Source organism: Coffea eugenioides, chromosome 6 (genome assembly GCF_003713205.1).
Source record: "Coffea eugenioides isolate CCC68of chromosome 6, Ceug_1.0, whole genome shotgun sequence".
In the NCBI taxonomy this organism is placed as follows: domain Eukaryota; kingdom Viridiplantae; phylum Streptophyta; class Magnoliopsida; order Gentianales; family Rubiaceae; genus Coffea; species Coffea eugenioides.
The window spans coordinates 42,048,133-42,066,053 of record NC_040040.1 but is presented as its reverse complement, the minus strand read 5'-3'; the positions used below and the strand labels follow the sequence as shown (position 1 = coordinate 42,066,053).

General features: G+C 33.4%; 1 protein-coding gene across 1 annotated transcript; it reads right to left on the bottom strand.

Annotated features, from left to right (window-relative positions):
* Positions 1-15,688: 15,688 nt before the first annotated feature.
* Positions 15,689-17,666, bottom strand: LOC113773401 (cation/calcium exchanger 1-like). Its single transcript, XM_027318041.1, has one exon. It carries the CDS (start codon positions 17,575-17,577, stop codon positions 15,805-15,807), a length of 1,773 nt encoding a protein of 590 aa, XP_027173842.1. The 5' UTR covers positions 17,578-17,666; the 3' UTR covers positions 15,689-15,804.
* Positions 17,667-17,921: the final 255 nt, after the last annotated feature.

The following is a 17,921-nucleotide window of genomic DNA, read 5'->3' as shown; positions in this document are numbered from 1 at the left end:
TACAACTCGAGAAGTACGGGAAGAACCGAAAGACTTGGGATCTTGCCGGATTGTGAGTCTAATCTCTTCCAGTGGTGTAAACTGATAATACTCATCTTTATACTCAATGATGCTCATCCTTTCTAAACAAACCAAATCCAAAGGTCCTGACTGTCAAGCAACATGTAAATCTTTATCTTCATCAAGGTTTAACACATCAAGTCGAATAGCCAAATTAGTGATAAGGGAACCTAAAATCATTGGCTTATTTTTCTTTGTGAGCACTGTCTGAAATTGTGTCACTACCCAACAACCAAAATTCACTTTGACATCGTTCAACATGCACCAAATAAAATAAAATTCGGCTTTTGTCATAGTTCCTGAAGCATCTTTCTTCCCAGAAAAATTAAAGGCCAAAAACCTTTGAATATATTTCAAAATCGGGTCGTTAAGATAAGAACTCTTAGATTGACTAGCGTCATATCTAAACTTATCAATTGACATCTCTTTCCAAATCCCAACATAATACGATGCAAAGGGTTCAATATAGTCACAAACACTCTCCATGTACTCCTTAGATTTAACTGAATTTCCATCAATGAAACCTAAGTAGTAATTAAACTCAGTAATTGAGTGATTCAAATCGACCCCCAGCAGCCTATAACTAACCACATTTGGAGTATCTAATTTGAAGTTGTCCGGATTCACAAATTTGAAAATACTATAAAATTTCCAACATAATTCAAGAAAAGTGGGATAATTAATTGTCAAATATTGCTGCCACCCAATTACTGTAAATAATCTTTTCACCTCAGTTGCAATATTTAATTGATCCAATGTGGGAGTATGAATGTACTTACAAGAAGCAAATGATCGAGGCTTCAAAATGCGCAACGTATTTGCTTGTTCCTTGGTGAGTTGAGTAAGTTCACCCCCAATTCGGAAGGAAAAGGTGGTGATACTCTCTTGGCGATGCACAATCTCAATCGCGTCTTAGGCTCTGTTGGGACTCTTCGTTTCTTGTTCGGCTTTAGAATTGATTGGAGAGCCTTGGTTGGAAGCTTGGTCTTTTTCTTGGACCCTCTTGTTTTGGTCATTGTCAAATTTGTCCTGCAAAATAAGAAAAGGTACAGTGAAGATAGAAATTTAGTTGATCAATAAAATATTGTTTCTCTTAATAATAGTTGTTGTCGATTTCTTTAAAGATGTTAGAATTGATTTCCATTAAACAATTAGCAATGCAAACCTAGGAAACACAAAAAGTGACTAGTAACCGATAATAGGCAAAGCAACTACTCGGGACTAAGTAAAGAAACATCAATATAAACATGTAAAGCACAAATGGTGACTAATAACCAAAGATATGCAAAGCAAATAGTTAGACAACTTCGGACAAATTTGAGAACAAACTTCAAGAGCAAATTTAATTAGGCAACTTCAAATGGTGGCCAATGAACAAACTGATGGCGTTCAACTTCCTGACTTCCAGCTGACAATAGCTTGATTGAACATGATTCTCGTCCACTGAACAATCTAAAGCAACTGCACGAACTGGTCAGCCATAATATATCTCCCGAACAGCAACGACGATGATTCCAATGCAGCAATGAAGATAACATAATTGAAACAGCAATGACAAATTAGTAGTGATGACGACACAAACAAGTCCACACCAAACAGCAAGGAACGTAGATGGAGTTGATGAAGGTTTTGTTGAATAGATGACTGCGTCAAGCAAAAGGAAAGCAATTGCGTTAGATGCTTGTTTCCCCGAACCTTGAAGTTTCAAGTAAAGCTTATGAGCTACTACAAATCTGTGAAATAAAAAGGAGAGTTTGTTGCATTAAAAAGAGACCTCATGAAAATTGTATTTGAAAAGAAAAAGGAATCTCATGCACAATAGGAAAAGGGAGTTTGGTGGACTCATGACTGAACATGGACATGTCACACTTGTTGTTCAAGTCGGAAAACAAAAGGAAGATAGAAAGAATAAGAAAAAGAAAGAAAAGACAAGAATCTATTTTCTTAAAAAAGTGGAACACCGATAATCCCAATGCCTTCAACATGGCCGATCCTAATGAAATGAGAAAAAGGAAAGATGAAAACGTGCTGCAACTAGACTCTAGTCTCCCTTTTTTTTAAGTGAATATATATCCATGGAAATCCGGTGCCATATTTTAGTCCATATGAAAGTCTGGACTTCTACTGACACTAATCATCCAAAATCCGTTACTTTTTTTAAAAAACAACAGAAGACTTTTTTCTTTATAGCATGGGCAGCGGTCCTTGTAACTTAGTCTTTTGACATTTTAGTCAGAAAACCCTTCTTTATAAAATGTGGGGCATGTTTTTTTAGAGCAAAGTCTTCTGACATTTTTCTTCGGACATTACTGGATCAAGGCGTGGCACGTGTTATAAATTTCAACTTACCAACTTTTAAAATTTTTTCTCCATTTACACCGTGTGTGCACCACGTCTTATGGAGCCTCATTTCCTGCCAAAAAGAAAGAAAAAATATTATTTTAATACAAAACTAAGAACAAAAATAAACAATAACAAAGAAAATTAAATTAAAAATAAACTAAATCAAATAATTGGGTTGCCTCCTAGTAGCGCTTTTCTCTAACGTGGTTAAACATAGTCCAAATTCTGCACAATTATTCATAGACTGGATCAATCAAGTGAATTTCCTCAATAGTAGCAATTTTAGAAACATCAAAAAAATGCTTAAGACGATGACCATTAACCTTAAAGATTTTGTCAGTTTCTAAACTTTGGATCTCAATAATACCATTAGGAAAAATATTCACAGCTACATAAGGTCCAATCCATCGAGATTTTAACTTACCTTGTATGAATTTTAACCTTGAATTGAACAATAATGCCTTTTGACCTATAGAAAATTACTTATGATGCAACATTCTATCATGAAAGTATTTAGTGCGTTCTTTGTAGAGCATTGCATTGTCATATGCTTCCAAGTGAATTTCTTCCAACTTCTGAAGTTGGTACTTCCTTTCCTCTCCAGTTGTATTCGCATTTAAATTACACTGTTTAACTGCCCAAAATGTACGATGTCCAAGTGCAACTGATAAATGACACATCTTACCATAAACCAACTTATATGGTGACATTCCAATTGATGTCTTATAAGTTGTGCGGTATGCTCATAACGCATCATCCAATCATAAACTCCAATCTTTGCAATTTGGATTGATCATTTTTTTCAAAATATTTTTGATCTCTCGATTCGAAACTTCAGTTTGCTCGTTGGTTTGAGGGTAATAGGTTGTGCCAACTCCATGATGTACTCCATATTTGCGCATTAAAGTTTCAATAGTGCGACTACAAAAATGGGTACCTTGATCAGTAATGACTACCCTTGGAATGCCAAACCTACGAAAAATGTTAGATTTGAGAAATCCTGCAACAACTTTGGAATCATTAGTTCGGGTGGCCTTCGCTTTTGACCATTTCGATACATAATCCACAGCCAACAGAATATAGAGAAAACCAAAAGAGTTAGGAAAAGGTCTCATAAAGTCCATACCCCAGACATCAAAAATTTCACAAAATAAAATAGAAATCTGAGACATTTCATCCTTGTGAGATAAACTTCCAACCTTTTGACATTTCTCACAACTTTTACAAAATAAGTAAGCATCTCTAAACAAAGTTTGCCAATAAATTTCATAATTAAGGATTTTCCTAACCATTCTTTTTGGGCCAAAATGTCCACCACATGCATAATTATGACAATGTATAAGTATGGAGGGAATCTCTTCATTAGGTACACATCAACGGATGACCTGATCTGAACCTATTTTTTTTATAAATATAGCTCATCCCATAAATAATAACTAGAATCTTTTATTATTTTATCCCTCTTAACCTTACTCATATCACTTGAAAATTTATGAATCACTAGAAAATTAATAATATCTCAGATGAAATAATATCTCATACCAAGGTTCCTTACTCTTAAGATGAAATAAATGCTCATCAGAAAATATCTCAGATATGGATAAGATTTACTCTTCTCGAATCAATCTACTCAAGTGATCTGCCACAAAATTGTCAACTCCTTTATGATCTTTGATCTCTCAATCAAACTCTTGGAGTAAAAGTATCCAACGAATGAGTCTCGATTTGTACTCTTTCTTTGCCTAAAGATATTTTAAAACTGCATGATCAGAAAAACTATTATTTTTGATCCCAACAGATATGATCTAAATTTCTTAAAAGCAAAAGCCATTGTCAAATGCTTCTTCTCCGTGGTGGTATAGTTGCATTGAGTTGGGGTTAATGTTTTTGACGCATAATAGATGACATGGCTATACTTCCCACTTCTTTGCCTGAGTACAGCACCAACAGCATAATTAACTCGCGTCACACATGAGTTCAAAAGATAAACTCCAATTTGGAGGCTGAATGATTGGTTGCGTGATCAACATTGCCTTTAACTTGTCAAATGCCAACTTACAATCATCTCCAAAATAGAATGCCACTTCCTTTTGAAGTAGACGAGATAGTGGCTGTGCAATTTTAGAAAAATCTTTAATGAACCTCCTGTAAAATCCTGCATAACTAAGGAAACTATGAATCTCCCTTATATTAGTAGGGTAAGGTAAACTAGTAATTAAATCGACATTGACTTTATCAACTTCAATACCCCTAGATGAAACAACGTGGCCCAAAACTATCCCTTCTTTCATCACGAAGTGCCATTTTTCATAATTAAGAATCAAGATGGTTTCAATGCACCATTTCAAAACTTTTGTTAAGTTATGCAAATATTGATCAAAAGAATTGTTATAAACAGTAAAATCATCCATGAAAATTTCAATGTAATTCTCAATCAAGTCAAAAAAAATACTCATCATGCATCTTTGAAATGTTTTTGGGACATTGTACAATCCAAAAGGCATGCGACATTAAGCAAATGTTCCAAAAGAGTAAGTAAAAGTAGTTTTATGTTGGTCTTCTTGAACAGCACTAATTTGATAATATCCAAAATATCTATCAAGAAAACAAAAGAAACATTTACTTGCCAAACTTTCAAGCATCTCGTCAATAAAAGGTAAGGGGAAGTGGTCTTTCCTTGTTACTGCATTCAATTTTCTGAAATCAATACACATTTTCCAACTATTCTAAAGTCTCATTGGCATTAACTTATTTTTCTCATTTTGAACAAGCATAATTCCTGTCTTTTTAGGAAGTACATGCATTGAACTTACCTACTCACTATCGAAAATAGGATAAATAATTCCTAATTCCAATAGTTTAAGAATTTCCTTCATCACTACCTCTTTCATTACCAGATTAAGCTTCCTTTGCTGCTCCCTTATTAGCTTTGCATTTGTTTCAAGTAAAATATGATACATGCAAATAGAAGGATTAATACCTTTGATATCTGTCAATGTCCATTTTTGAAATCTCGCAAAACTCGTAAGAGCTTTTCTTCTTGAACCATTGTCAAATCACTTGCAATAGTGACTAGCAAGGCTTGATTCTCTCCCAGATAAGCATATTTCAAATGCCCTGGTAATTCTTTCAAATCCAACTTGGGTGCATGTTCAACAGAATGTAAAATTTTCTCAATAGCGATGGATAATTGCAAAAATGAGTTAACTAACCTGTCAGGAAATTCAGGAAGTGATTGTAGAGCCATAATTGCTTCTTGTATAGCTTTCTCATCCTCAAGTTACATTTTCTCTCCTGTCTTGCTATGCTGTAACACAAATTCCAACTTGTCTTCCATAAAATTCTGCTCGAAGTTAGTTTGTACAATGGAATTAGTAATACCAACATAATTAGTACATTCAATGTCCTCTCGATTTCTCATTGCAACAAAAATATTAAAAGTAACTATGTCTCCATCAAACTCTACAGATAAAGTACCTTTATGCACATCAATTTTTGTTCTAACAGTATGCATGAATGGCCTACCTAAGAGAATTAAAACTGAATTGACAGAATAGTCATCATCAATGTCAACAATGTAAAAATCAACAAAAAAAAAAGTTCATTAATTTTCACTGAAACATCCTCAACTAGACCTTCTGGATAAATATTAAATCTATCAGTTAGTTGAATTACTACCCTTGTATCCTTAAAAGATCTTAAATTTAAGGCTTTAAATATTGATAAAGGCATAACATTAATGGATGCCTCTAAATCAAGCATACATCTTTCTATTCTTTTGCTGTTTATAATGTATGGTATTGTGAACATACCTAGATCCTTGCACTTTTGAGGCAACTTCCTTTGGAGGACAGGTGACACGTTCTCACCAACTCTTATTTTATCATCATTATTAAGCTTGTTCCGGTTAGTGCACAATCCTTTCAGAAATTTTGCATATTTCGATAACCGCTTAATCGCATCAAGCAAAGGGATGGTAATCTCAATTTTTCAAAATGTGTCCAAGATTTCCTTCTCAGATTCCTCCTTCTTTGTTTTAGCCATCCTGCCAAGAAAAGGAGGATCAATTTCAAGTGTTTTAAAAACATCGTATTTATGTCTTACCTTTTCAGTTGAAGGCTCTTTCTTCTCAAGCTCTTCATTCATTTTTTCTTCATTAATTTCCTTGCTTGCGATACTGAGGACTGTATTTCTTTGCCACTATGGAGGGTCATTGTATTTGCACTCTCCTTTGGATTCGGAATAACCTGAAATGGTATTTTACCTTTATTATTTTCAAAATTGTTCATTGAAAATGTAAGTTGTGACACTTGTGTCTCCAAATTTCGAATGCTGGCTTGAATTTCTTGTTGAAATCTTTGTGACTCCTGTTGCATTTGACAAGTACTATTAGTAAGGAATTTAACCATATCCTCAAGTGACGTACCTGTATTAGAAGTTGATGGTTGCTGCACTGGTGGTCTCACTTGAAAGGGTTGTGGAAAACCTGGCGGTATTGAAGCATAACTGAAGTTGGGGTGATTTCGCCACCCTGGATTATATGTAGGTGCATACTGGTCATTCCTCCTTTACGGTGGTCCTGAAAACCTCCCATAACATTTGCCTGCTCATAGAATCTTCTTGAAGAGTCGGACACCAGTTAGTTGGGTGTCCGGAAGTAGTACATATCCCACATACTTTAGCTAGCTGCAATTGTCCTACAGCTATTTGGCGAACCAAAGCAGTTAGTTCAGATAGTCGATTTTCTAGGTCAGAATGATTTACCTCATTTATCCTTCTAGTCACTCCATCTATCCTAGCATCAAATTGTTGAGAATTTTTCATCATATTAGAAATCAATATTGTGGCTTCATCTGTTGTTTTATTGACTAGAGCACCACCACTAGCAGCATCTATCAGGCTTCTATCCATTGCTGACAATCTTTCATAAAAGTATTGAATCAATAGTTGGTCTGGTATCTGGTGATGTGGACAACTAGTACACAGTTTGAACCTTTCCCAATATTCGTAAAGGGATTCTCCTGTGGTCTGCCTTATACCACATATGTCTTTTCTAATGTTAGCAACCCTATAAACCGGAAAGAACTTCTCAAAGAACTGCTTGTTAAGTCCTTCCCATGTGGTTATAGATCTTGGTGGCAAGTAATACAACCAATCTTTAGCCTTGTCTGCTAAAGAAAAAGAAAAAGCTCGTAGCTTGATTTGTTCGTCCATAACACCTTGAGGTTTCATAGTCGAACACACTACATGAAACTCATTCAAATGTTTGTATGGGTCTTCACCTACAATACCACGAAAAGTAGGCAATAAATGAATTAAACTAGATTTAAGTTCAAAAGCTTCCTCAGTTTCAGGATATGTGATGCATAATGGCTGCTGGTTAACATTTGGAGTTGCGAGTTCCCTCAAAATCCTTTGAGTTGCCATCACTTCCTCGAATCCACTTACGTCCTTTTTCAAATTACGAAATGATCTGCTTAAGTCAACAACCAAGTCAAATCTAGGAGAAGATGGTGATGAATCTTGTTGCTTACGCAGTTTAGCTTCCTTAGCCAATCTATTGGCTTTTTTCTCAATCTCCGTATCAAACTTAAGCTTTCTTGTACGGGAAAATCGAAGCATTAAATAGAGAATGATCAAAATGTAAAGTAACAAATCACTTCAAGCACTAGTTCCCCGGCAACGGCGTCAAAATTTGGTGGGCGTCAAACCACCAAAAATAAAATTACCTACTCCCCAAAAGTTAATGAGTATAGTGATGAGTAGGGTCGTCTCCTCGGGGAATTGGTAAATTTATTACTCATAGAGAAATGCGATGAATATCAAGTGGGGAAGTTGTAGAATCTCTTTGAAATTGTAATTAAATTAAATTAAATAGTAAAATGCAATAATATAAATTAAAGAATAAATTAGTTATCAAAATCAAGTCAAGGAAATAATCTTGGCAACAGTTCAACTCAATTGATCACTGATACTAGAAAATAACTCATATGTTCACAAATAAATTGGTTATAGCAGTTCAACAACCGTCGAACCACTAATCTTTCCTTAATTTCTCGGTAGTCAAGAGTTGCTCATTAACTACTTCCCTTGTAAAGTAGATAATCCTAGAGATGCTCATAAGATTTAATCTATTCACAGCTTTAACTATTAGAGAGACCCAATTCTAGTTATCAAACACACATGCGGGTTCATTTAAACTAGATTAATTATTTCCACAACACAAATTAGACTACTTGTGAAGTAATGAAATTGTGTCATTTGCCACTAATATTAAACTATCAAGTATTACGAACTTAATGTCTTAATTGGCATTAAATCATTCAAACAATTGAATAGTTGTCCGAATTATTCAACTAAACCCAAATGATAGTAACTTGTGAAATATAGGAACTAATTAAATACTCATGAACATATAATATTAAAAACAGAAAAAATTAAAAGATCTCACAATTGATCATGAAATCGTGCCTTGATTACTCATCAACTAGATATAAACTTATCTCTACTCCATGAAGAAAACGCTGCCACAAATCTCCATGAAAGTTTTTCTACAAATCTTGTTTTTGTAAAACTTGTAAACTAGAAAGAAACCTACTCAATGTTATTTTTAAAAGACAAAAAAAAAAGAAGAAAGAATGGACTCCTAGTCACGATTCCCTTTTGTCAAGTCACCAAGGAGCCTATCAAGAAAACGTCTCCATCTGTAAGTTGATTTGTTTCCTTTATTTCCTCTCCTAATCAACTTCAAAAACATACCTGAAACTAACTTATCCCAAAATAAAATACTAACTAAACAAGTTCCCTATTCTGATAAAAACTCTTAACAAAACATCCAAAAGATAATTCCAAATTTCAGAGATAATTTCCGGGTTCCATCTCCAATTTTCAACTTCTCAATCTCTGGCGTGGGCACGTTTTGGAGCAAATAATCTTCTGAAAATTTTAACTTGAAGTGCCATTTTCTACTCCAAAATCCTATAACAACACGAAACACCAAATATAAGCAAAATCCATCAATTAGCATAATATTTGGCCAAAATTAAGATAAAATATTAATAAATGACATGCACAATTATTTCACTATCATATTCCAACTAGAGTATTTGACTAATGAAGCACCATATTTGTTGATAAACGTGCACATTAAATATGGACATAATGGTAAACTAACAAACTAACTACCCTTCGAAGAAGAAAATGAGCTATAATATGGGATAGACACAAAAGTAAGTGAGTCTATCTACATGGGATGGAGGAAGTATTTTTTTTATATTTTTGGAAAGATAAAAAGTTATTGAAGTTTTCTTAGGCTTATATATGTGACTATGTATCTTTTTATTTGTTTATCAACAATTATTGGAAGTTTCTTAGGATTATAAATGTGATTGTGTATCTTTTTCTCTCTTTTTTTTGGGAAAGATGGTGATATTTTTTATCCCTTTAATAGGAGGGTAAAAAATAGAAATACAAAAAGTGACAAAAAAGTAGTTTACACCAAAATCCCCTCTTCCGCCTCTATATATAGTCTTTAAAAAACAGCTTCATTTAACTGCATTGGCAAGTGATCTATTTATCACCTTAACCTTAAGCCGCTACAAGTGTTGTGAAAGTTTATTAAAACCTACTTTCTCACCTACACGAACATAGATCATATGCTAACACAAAAGTGTTTAGGTGTTAAATCCCACAAAGAAAACTAAATAATTACTAACTTTTATCAAATTCCTCTATTAATCACACTACAAATTAATAAAAATATTTCAAATAATAAACAAAATCTAATTCAAAATAAAATTATCAAAGGCAAATGCCTTTCAGTATCTATATTTTCTCAACTATCTTAGCCAATAAATCATATTTTGGTCAATTGATCACCTCTTATGCAAAACTAGGATAAATCTCCTAATATTGTGAAAATCATTTTTGCCAATAAATCAACTATATCAACAACTAGATTTAATCTAATTTCATGATTTGAACCTAATTAAAGACTCATTAAAATCAAGAGATTATACAACTATCCTCTAGGTACTTTCATACTTTCATGAGTTGCTAGTTAAAGTTCTTTCTTTTTAAACTAGTATTATTTAATAACTTTTGTTGATTAATTAACACCATAGACGTTTCATAATCAAGAGCTCTTTTCATAGATAAGATTCACCAATAGCATGGAGAAGACGCAAAATAACATGGATAAGATTCACCAATCAACTAAAGATAGATCATAAACTAAGGAACAATTGATTCTATCTAATCCTACGAAGAAGTAATTAAGTAGACATAATTAAATTAAAAGAAAAAATAATAATAAATAATAATATGGACCTCATAAAATATTAAGAAAGAGAGAAAAAAACTCTTATCCAAGGCATGTAAAAGCTCCTTCTCTCTTCAATTTTCAACAAAAAACTCTAACTAGGAGCAACATAAAGAAAAGCTACTCAAATCCATGCTACTCCTAAAATCTACTTTAAATTGGAGATTCACATTATTTTTAACTCCAATAAGCCTTTTTAGCTCCAATAACCTTCTCTGCTCTCCCAAATCATCCCAGTTTGCTATTTATAATGATTTGCAAAGGCTGAATCAAATAAGGTAATCATAGTTGTAAAAGAATTCAGATTAGTTGCACCGACCTAAAATTGATGTCTCTATGAAGAACAAAAAACAGCTCTTGTACGAAATGAGAATGTTGTAGCTAATTGATCCGCCGTATCAAGAGTCAAATCTTTTGGATGCTAGGTATGGCATTAGGCCAAGAGTACTATTATAGTGGAAGTTCTCAAGAACATAACATCACATTAATTTTTGAGGATTGCTATTGGGTTTTAAATAAATTTTAAGGACAAAAAACTTGAACTTTCACTTGGAACTATTTCTACTGATAGGTTTATTGGATTGGATTCTAATAATTTTTATTAGCTTTTTAATCCAACTAATAGTAATCGAAAAGTGTCTTGTATTTTACCTTTCAAACTTTGTTTTTAGTCAACTGGAAGAGAAACTAAAAATTGTCCTTCTCTAATTATACGTTATTGAGCTTATACTTTACTGGAGAAATAAAATATATATGTTGCTTAATTATGACCTTAAATTTATTAGAGATTCTCGTTAAGGGCAACTTTTTTAAGTTGGTTGGAAAATTGTGAGTTTGGAGTGTCTTAAGTTTTTTTTTGGAATGTCACAATGGTTGGCTTTTTAAGTCTCTCTCTCTCTCTCTGTTAGGCCTAGCTGCCACTTGCCACTTAACTAAACGAATAGGAGAGGCTAGGCAAATCTATAACTAATTGAGTTTGGGGTTTGAGGGTAAAGTAATACTTTTTTTACAAATTTATAATCATTTTTTTCCAAAATATTAATGCATGAATTTTCCTCACATCAAAAGTGTATAAGAAATCAAAATGTATATACAACAGAAAATTTAAAATTTTTTATTCCTAGAAGCAAATCTATTTTGAAAAAGATCCATGTCATTAGATATTAGTAAGAAGAATACCTCAAATGACAAAGAATTTCTTAAACTTTACAGCAAGGTTGCATGTTAGGTTGAGCTATCAATTTGAAGTTGTCCAAATGTCTAACCTCTGATAGTAATCCATACGAGCCTTCATGCAAGAACCTCCTTAGATAGATTTGGCTATAACTAAGATAGTCCTAGCCAACTACCACAATTTATCTCATAAGTTGAAGTAGTTTTGAAAGAGAAAAACCCTAATCAAATTGATTAAGAAATTTTGACAAACAAGAAAGAAGAATGAGATGTTTTTCTTTTTCTTGAAGTTGGAAAAATTTACCTTTTTTTCTCTCTTTAGATTTTCTTTAAAATCTCATACACTGCTATGTGAAGATAATATGTCTTGTTAATTTAAATTAAGAGGGTATATATAGGTGAATAGATTTTTAAATTTCTAAGGCAATTGCATAAGGATTAAGATTCCAACTTTTTATAGAACTCTTGTTTTATAAAACTTAACCTTTTATCTTATAAATTAAACTATAAGTTTTTAAACTTATCATTCAAATCTTTTACTTGAATATCTTTTAATCTTGCATAATGAACTCATAAATATCTCTAACCTAGTTTTCTACTATGTTGACAATAAGAAAAAGTTAGAATTCTTAATAATAAGAACTAGATAAATTAAACTCCTTGAATTTATGATTTATTAAATTTAATCAACTAACTTATATTTATAAATCAAGATTGACTTTTAGCAAAGTATCATAACTGTCTAAATATAGAGAAATCAAACAGATAGATGACTATATCGTTCTATGCATATGTATAGCATAAATTGTATCCTTCACCATGTTTATCTCTTATTAATCTTAGAATATGGATTAAGTGCTAACTCTAAAATGATTAATGATTTTCTTGTTACCAAAATACAATCTAAATAAATAAATACTCAGATACACATATCTAAGATCTTTTCATTGAGTACTAAAGTTTTTGGGGTTATACTCCAACAAGTGGCCATTAATGAGATAACTTCTCTACTATTATAGGCGATGACCCAATAGATTATTCACTATCTTTCTATACTTCATGTTATATCCAATCTTTAATGATATGAATACGCTTTCACACATAACACTCAATAGAGTCAGAGTATAACAATTCACATTTAAAACACTATAATAATCTTAAGTAAGAGGATCATTTATACATACGCCATGTAGAGATTTATCATTCACACTCAAATAGCTATTCATATGATAATTTCCAAATGGATCAATTTAATGAATTTGATTGTCTTATTAAGCACTCACATAACAAGGTTTGATGTCTCTACATTATATTAAACGAGATCTACTATGTATTTCAAAAGGAAGAAACATAGTATGTACTAGTCTTTCTATATTAATGGTGTCCAATCTATTAATATTATGATGATTAGATATCTTTAAGAATAAACCATACTTAATGTATCTCATTATCATGATACTTTATGATCAGATTAATCCAGATATAGTTAATTCTAAGGACTTTATCTAATTAATTAAAATAACACAACAATTGCTAAGATAAAAATACCATGTATTAAACATAAATAATTAAGACACAACAATAAACCCTAAATTTAAGACATACATAAAAACATAGTGAGATAGCATGCTCTGCCACCTAAAAAAAATAATGCATACGCTGCCATCTATGATTAAGAAATTTCATGATTTTTCCCACCAAGTTAAAAAATTGTGATAAGCCGTCATATGATATAGTAGGAGAATAGTCACTCCAGAAATTTTTTTTTTTGTCACTCTAGAATTTGATTCTACTTGTACTAACTGGCAACTGCGATCCGCTACTACAGAGACGTTATCAACGAGCCCAAGATCCTCCGACCAAACTAGGAGCGGGGTCTTTATTAACGAAAAACCCATCAACCACCTCCTTTTCAGATTATTACGAAACTCACTCAGGGTCTGTTTGATAACATAAAAAAGTGCTGAATCTGAATTTTTTCAGACATTCAGATGTAATATTACCTCTGGCCCAACTTGTTGGATGAACAAATTTAAAAGAAAAGGAAAATCCAAGGGTGTCCATTTGGACCATCTTAGATTTTGAAACAACCAGACGGAGTTCATTTAATGGTCTGGAAATAGTTCTCAAAGAGCCATACGGTGGAATAGAAGTAAGGTTTTTGTAATATAAATTGACTCAATTAGTAAGGATGAACGATTTCCTCATTAAAGATCAAAAATCATATATTCGAATCTCACTATCAATGTGAAAATTGATATGAATACCGTATTTGTAGATGATCTATAAAAAAAAACGGATATGAAAACCGTATTTGTGGACGATTGATAAGAAACCTTATAAGTGACCTATAATTTCGGAGATATGTTATGACTGATTTGAGTTAAACCTGTTGAAACTTTTATTTACTTTAAAAAAAAAAAAAAAACAAAGTAGGGTCCTTGACAATACAAGTTGAGTGTATTTGGTCACGGTAGCTAGGAATTTGAGTTCAACTTGGACATTCCTATCAAAACCTTCCGTGCTACCCGATAATTGAAAACTAAGAGCTCTTCGTTAAGGACAAAGTTGGTCTGCATCACGTCATTCTGCGTAAAACTTGGGTATTCGTATCAGACTTTTCTAAGATAACACAAGTCCTATGAAGATTAATAAATGCCAAAAAATGATTTCAAATCATATATTTTTGCATATGAAGTTTGTTATTTAAATATCAATACTGGTGCTGCAAATGCCCGCTAGTAGTAATAATTTTTGCATATGAAGTTCATTATATGTCTAATCTCCCCTCGAAAACATTTACAATTGACGTTTCGACTATCACTTCTCCTTGTCTCATTCAGCTATCTTTGTCCTACATTTTTTTTCATTGTAATCGCAAATGATACTTGGACCTAGACATCCTTATGGTTACATTCTCATCAGTAAATCAAGCATGTTGCTCAGGGCACAATATCGAAGTCAAAGCACAATTGTTGGAGAAGATCCTTAAGTAGCTTTTGCAGTTTTTTACTATACTTCGGCATAAAATTTGGACTACAAATTCGCGTAAACTCCCATATTTTGTAGACCCTCACCTAGCAAATTCATGAATTCTGGTGGTATTATTGTGATTTTAAATGCTACAAACACATGCAAATTTAAATGCTACTCTTGATCGAGATTTTTCTTTTTTGATAAATCGAGTTAGTTTTCAGATAACCGTTTAAGCGTCTAAAAATAGGGGATGGATATGGTAAAATTTTATGGATAATGGTAAGAAAATAATGTTAGATTTGATAGGTTATGCAAGTAAAGATTAAATCCCAACTCTTTCTGCTAGGAAAAAGTTTTTTTTTTCTAATAAGATTAAAGGCTATGAAGTGCTTGTAACTTTCAAAATCACCTTGTAACTCTGCTATTTTTTTTTTCTATATTTACCATTAAAACAAACTCTTTTTCGTAACATGAATCCATCACCTAATTTTCATCTTCGATCATGTACCTCACAAGGAATAAGTAAAACTATAATTGTTTCAATCCAAAGGCATTTTAATATATTGTGTAAATCCAGTAAAAGTGAAAATCATGATTATCCCTATAAATTTTTGGCTCTTTGAAAAATTGAAAGTGAAAAAGGCAAGAAAACAATGGATGCTAATTTTGTGGTCCTTGCCTCAAAGGAAGCAAGTACTTGGACAGCGAAATCACTTGTGAGGTGCTCCTCTGGGGCAAGCATATAGTACATTTGCTAGGCTGCGGTTTTTTAACGTATTTACACGCATTTGCCTTCCTACCTTTACTTTTAGGACAAGAGAAAATTTACTGCTTTATTTAATTTACAACAAAACCAACGCTTGAAAAGCTCTAAGACCAAAACCAATGCTTGAAAATCTCTAAAGATCAAAACCAATGCTTGTAAAGCTCTTTCAATTTTCTAGTAAAGAGCCCCCAAGTTTTGGTAATCCCAGAGCCTTTGCTAGTCTTAGGAATATAAAACATAAGTATATGGCCACAAGACCTCCACCTAAGGACCTATCCAACTTCATTTTCCTGTTGAGCAATATCACGATAGCCCAAAGCAGGCCAGCAATAAAAAATCCCACAGTTTCATAAAGATAAGGATCTTTTGGAATCACATAAGAAGATGGATACTGAGACCATGAGGCAAAAATGAGTGATAGTCCCAAACCAATCAGGTTATTAAACAATGGCCCTGCATAACAACCTGATATTGCCATTTGTACCCCATCAGGTCCTCCTTTTAATGCCATAGCAAGATTTGATATCAAATCCCCTGCTGAATTTCCCCAAGCAAGGACAGTAAGTCCCAAGATTGAAGGGTTTATTCCCAAAATAGTGCCAAATGATACCAGCAAACAAACCAGTTCCTCTGCAATAAGATATGTCCAAGCTATACTCATCAAGAATCCTCCTGCAAGCCAAGGGAATAAGCAGTCCTTTGGCGGGCCTGACTTCTTAGTGAATGCAAATGCAAGTGTCCCCAGTATAATCCCAAGAAGAGCTGCACTCATGAAAATGGCTAAGCTTATAGTTGAACTGATTATCTGAGGTTTCCAAATGAGTGCTAAGAAAATAGGTGCTAATGTTGCTGAAGTTACAGCAAAAGCTTTGGACCATTTTTCCTCAGAAACCGTTGGAATTGTAATTTGTCTAGGTAACTGCAGAGGTAACTCCAAAACATAGAGAAACAAGAGCAGGAAACGACAAGCTGTCGATCTCGATTCACTCCCATTAGAGAGTTGATCAAGAGCATCTTTCAGCTGTGACTGTGATTCATTCTTTTCCTCATCCATAGGTCCAATCAGAGGAGCATACATGCCGCAAGATTCATCAGAGTTAAGTGCCAAGAAATTACTCCGCGAGGATGGAGGAATAATGGCAGGAGGATTGACAATCATCTCTTTCTTTCCACAGAAAAATTGCATTGCTGAGACCACCATAATATACAGGACATAGATGGAAACGTAACCGGTTGCAACCCACAAATTTATTTCTCCAGAAATAATGATCATCAGGAGGGATACAAGGGAGAAAATAAGAAACAGGACATCTCTGATGAAGCTGGCTTCATCAACAGCTACCTGACGAGATGAAATTGACATGCTAACAATTCCAACAACAAAGCATGAGATGAAAAATGCCCCACCAAGAACTGTGTTGATTCCCACATCAGAATCGTGGGATTGCGCGAAAGAAATGAAGCTTGCGAAAACGTCGTTTGCACCATTGCCTAAAGGAAGCAGAGTTGTACCAGCTATAGTTGGTGAAAGCTTCAGAACTCGGGATAAGCTTTCGACCGAAGGACAAAAGTAGTCCGCTGTTGTATTTCCAATTACATAGAACAGAAGAAGAAGCCATAAAAGAAGCAAAGTGTATCCCAGCACAGGAAACTGGCCTAAACTGCAGTAGAAAATCTGAAGGTAATCAATGTAACCTTTTCCTGAACAGTCGAATGATTTCACGTAAGCACACTGGGACTTGTAATCAGTGAAGTTACGAACGCCTGAACAGTCATGAGAGCCTTGAGCTTCAAATAAGATGGAATTGGAAAGCTTAAAACTTGGTTTCTCAAGAACATTGGTTGTGATGTAGAATACAAGAAAGAAAAGGAAAGAAATGTTTAGTAAAAGAGATACTAGTGTTGTTCTGAAGCGAGATATGAAGGAAAAGCAATCCATTCACGAGATTCTTTGATGAAGAAGCAGTGGAGGGATTGATTGATAAAGGGAAATGAGTTCCATGGTTCTTGCCTTTTGTTATCTAATTCAGTTACATTTTCATTACTTGTGTAGAAATAATTGGTAATAGGACAAGGTTTCGTAAATGCATGAGTTGATTAATTTGTCGTACTCTGTTTATTGTTATGAAAATGCCAATATACTTGTTTTGTTGTCAAAGGAAAAAAGAGTTTTTTTTTTTTTGGTTGGAAAAGTTTCCAAAAGACATGTCTTCACAAATAATCCTTGGGAGGGGCAATTTCGTAGAGACCTAAAAACTTGTTAATTAATTTCCCTTTTATATT

Bases quoted from the DNA above. Each gene is read 5' to 3' on its own strand.
- LOC113773401 (XM_027318041.1), bottom strand. From the start codon at position 17,577: ATGGATTGCTTTTCCTTCATATCTCGCTTCAGAACAACACTAGTATCT.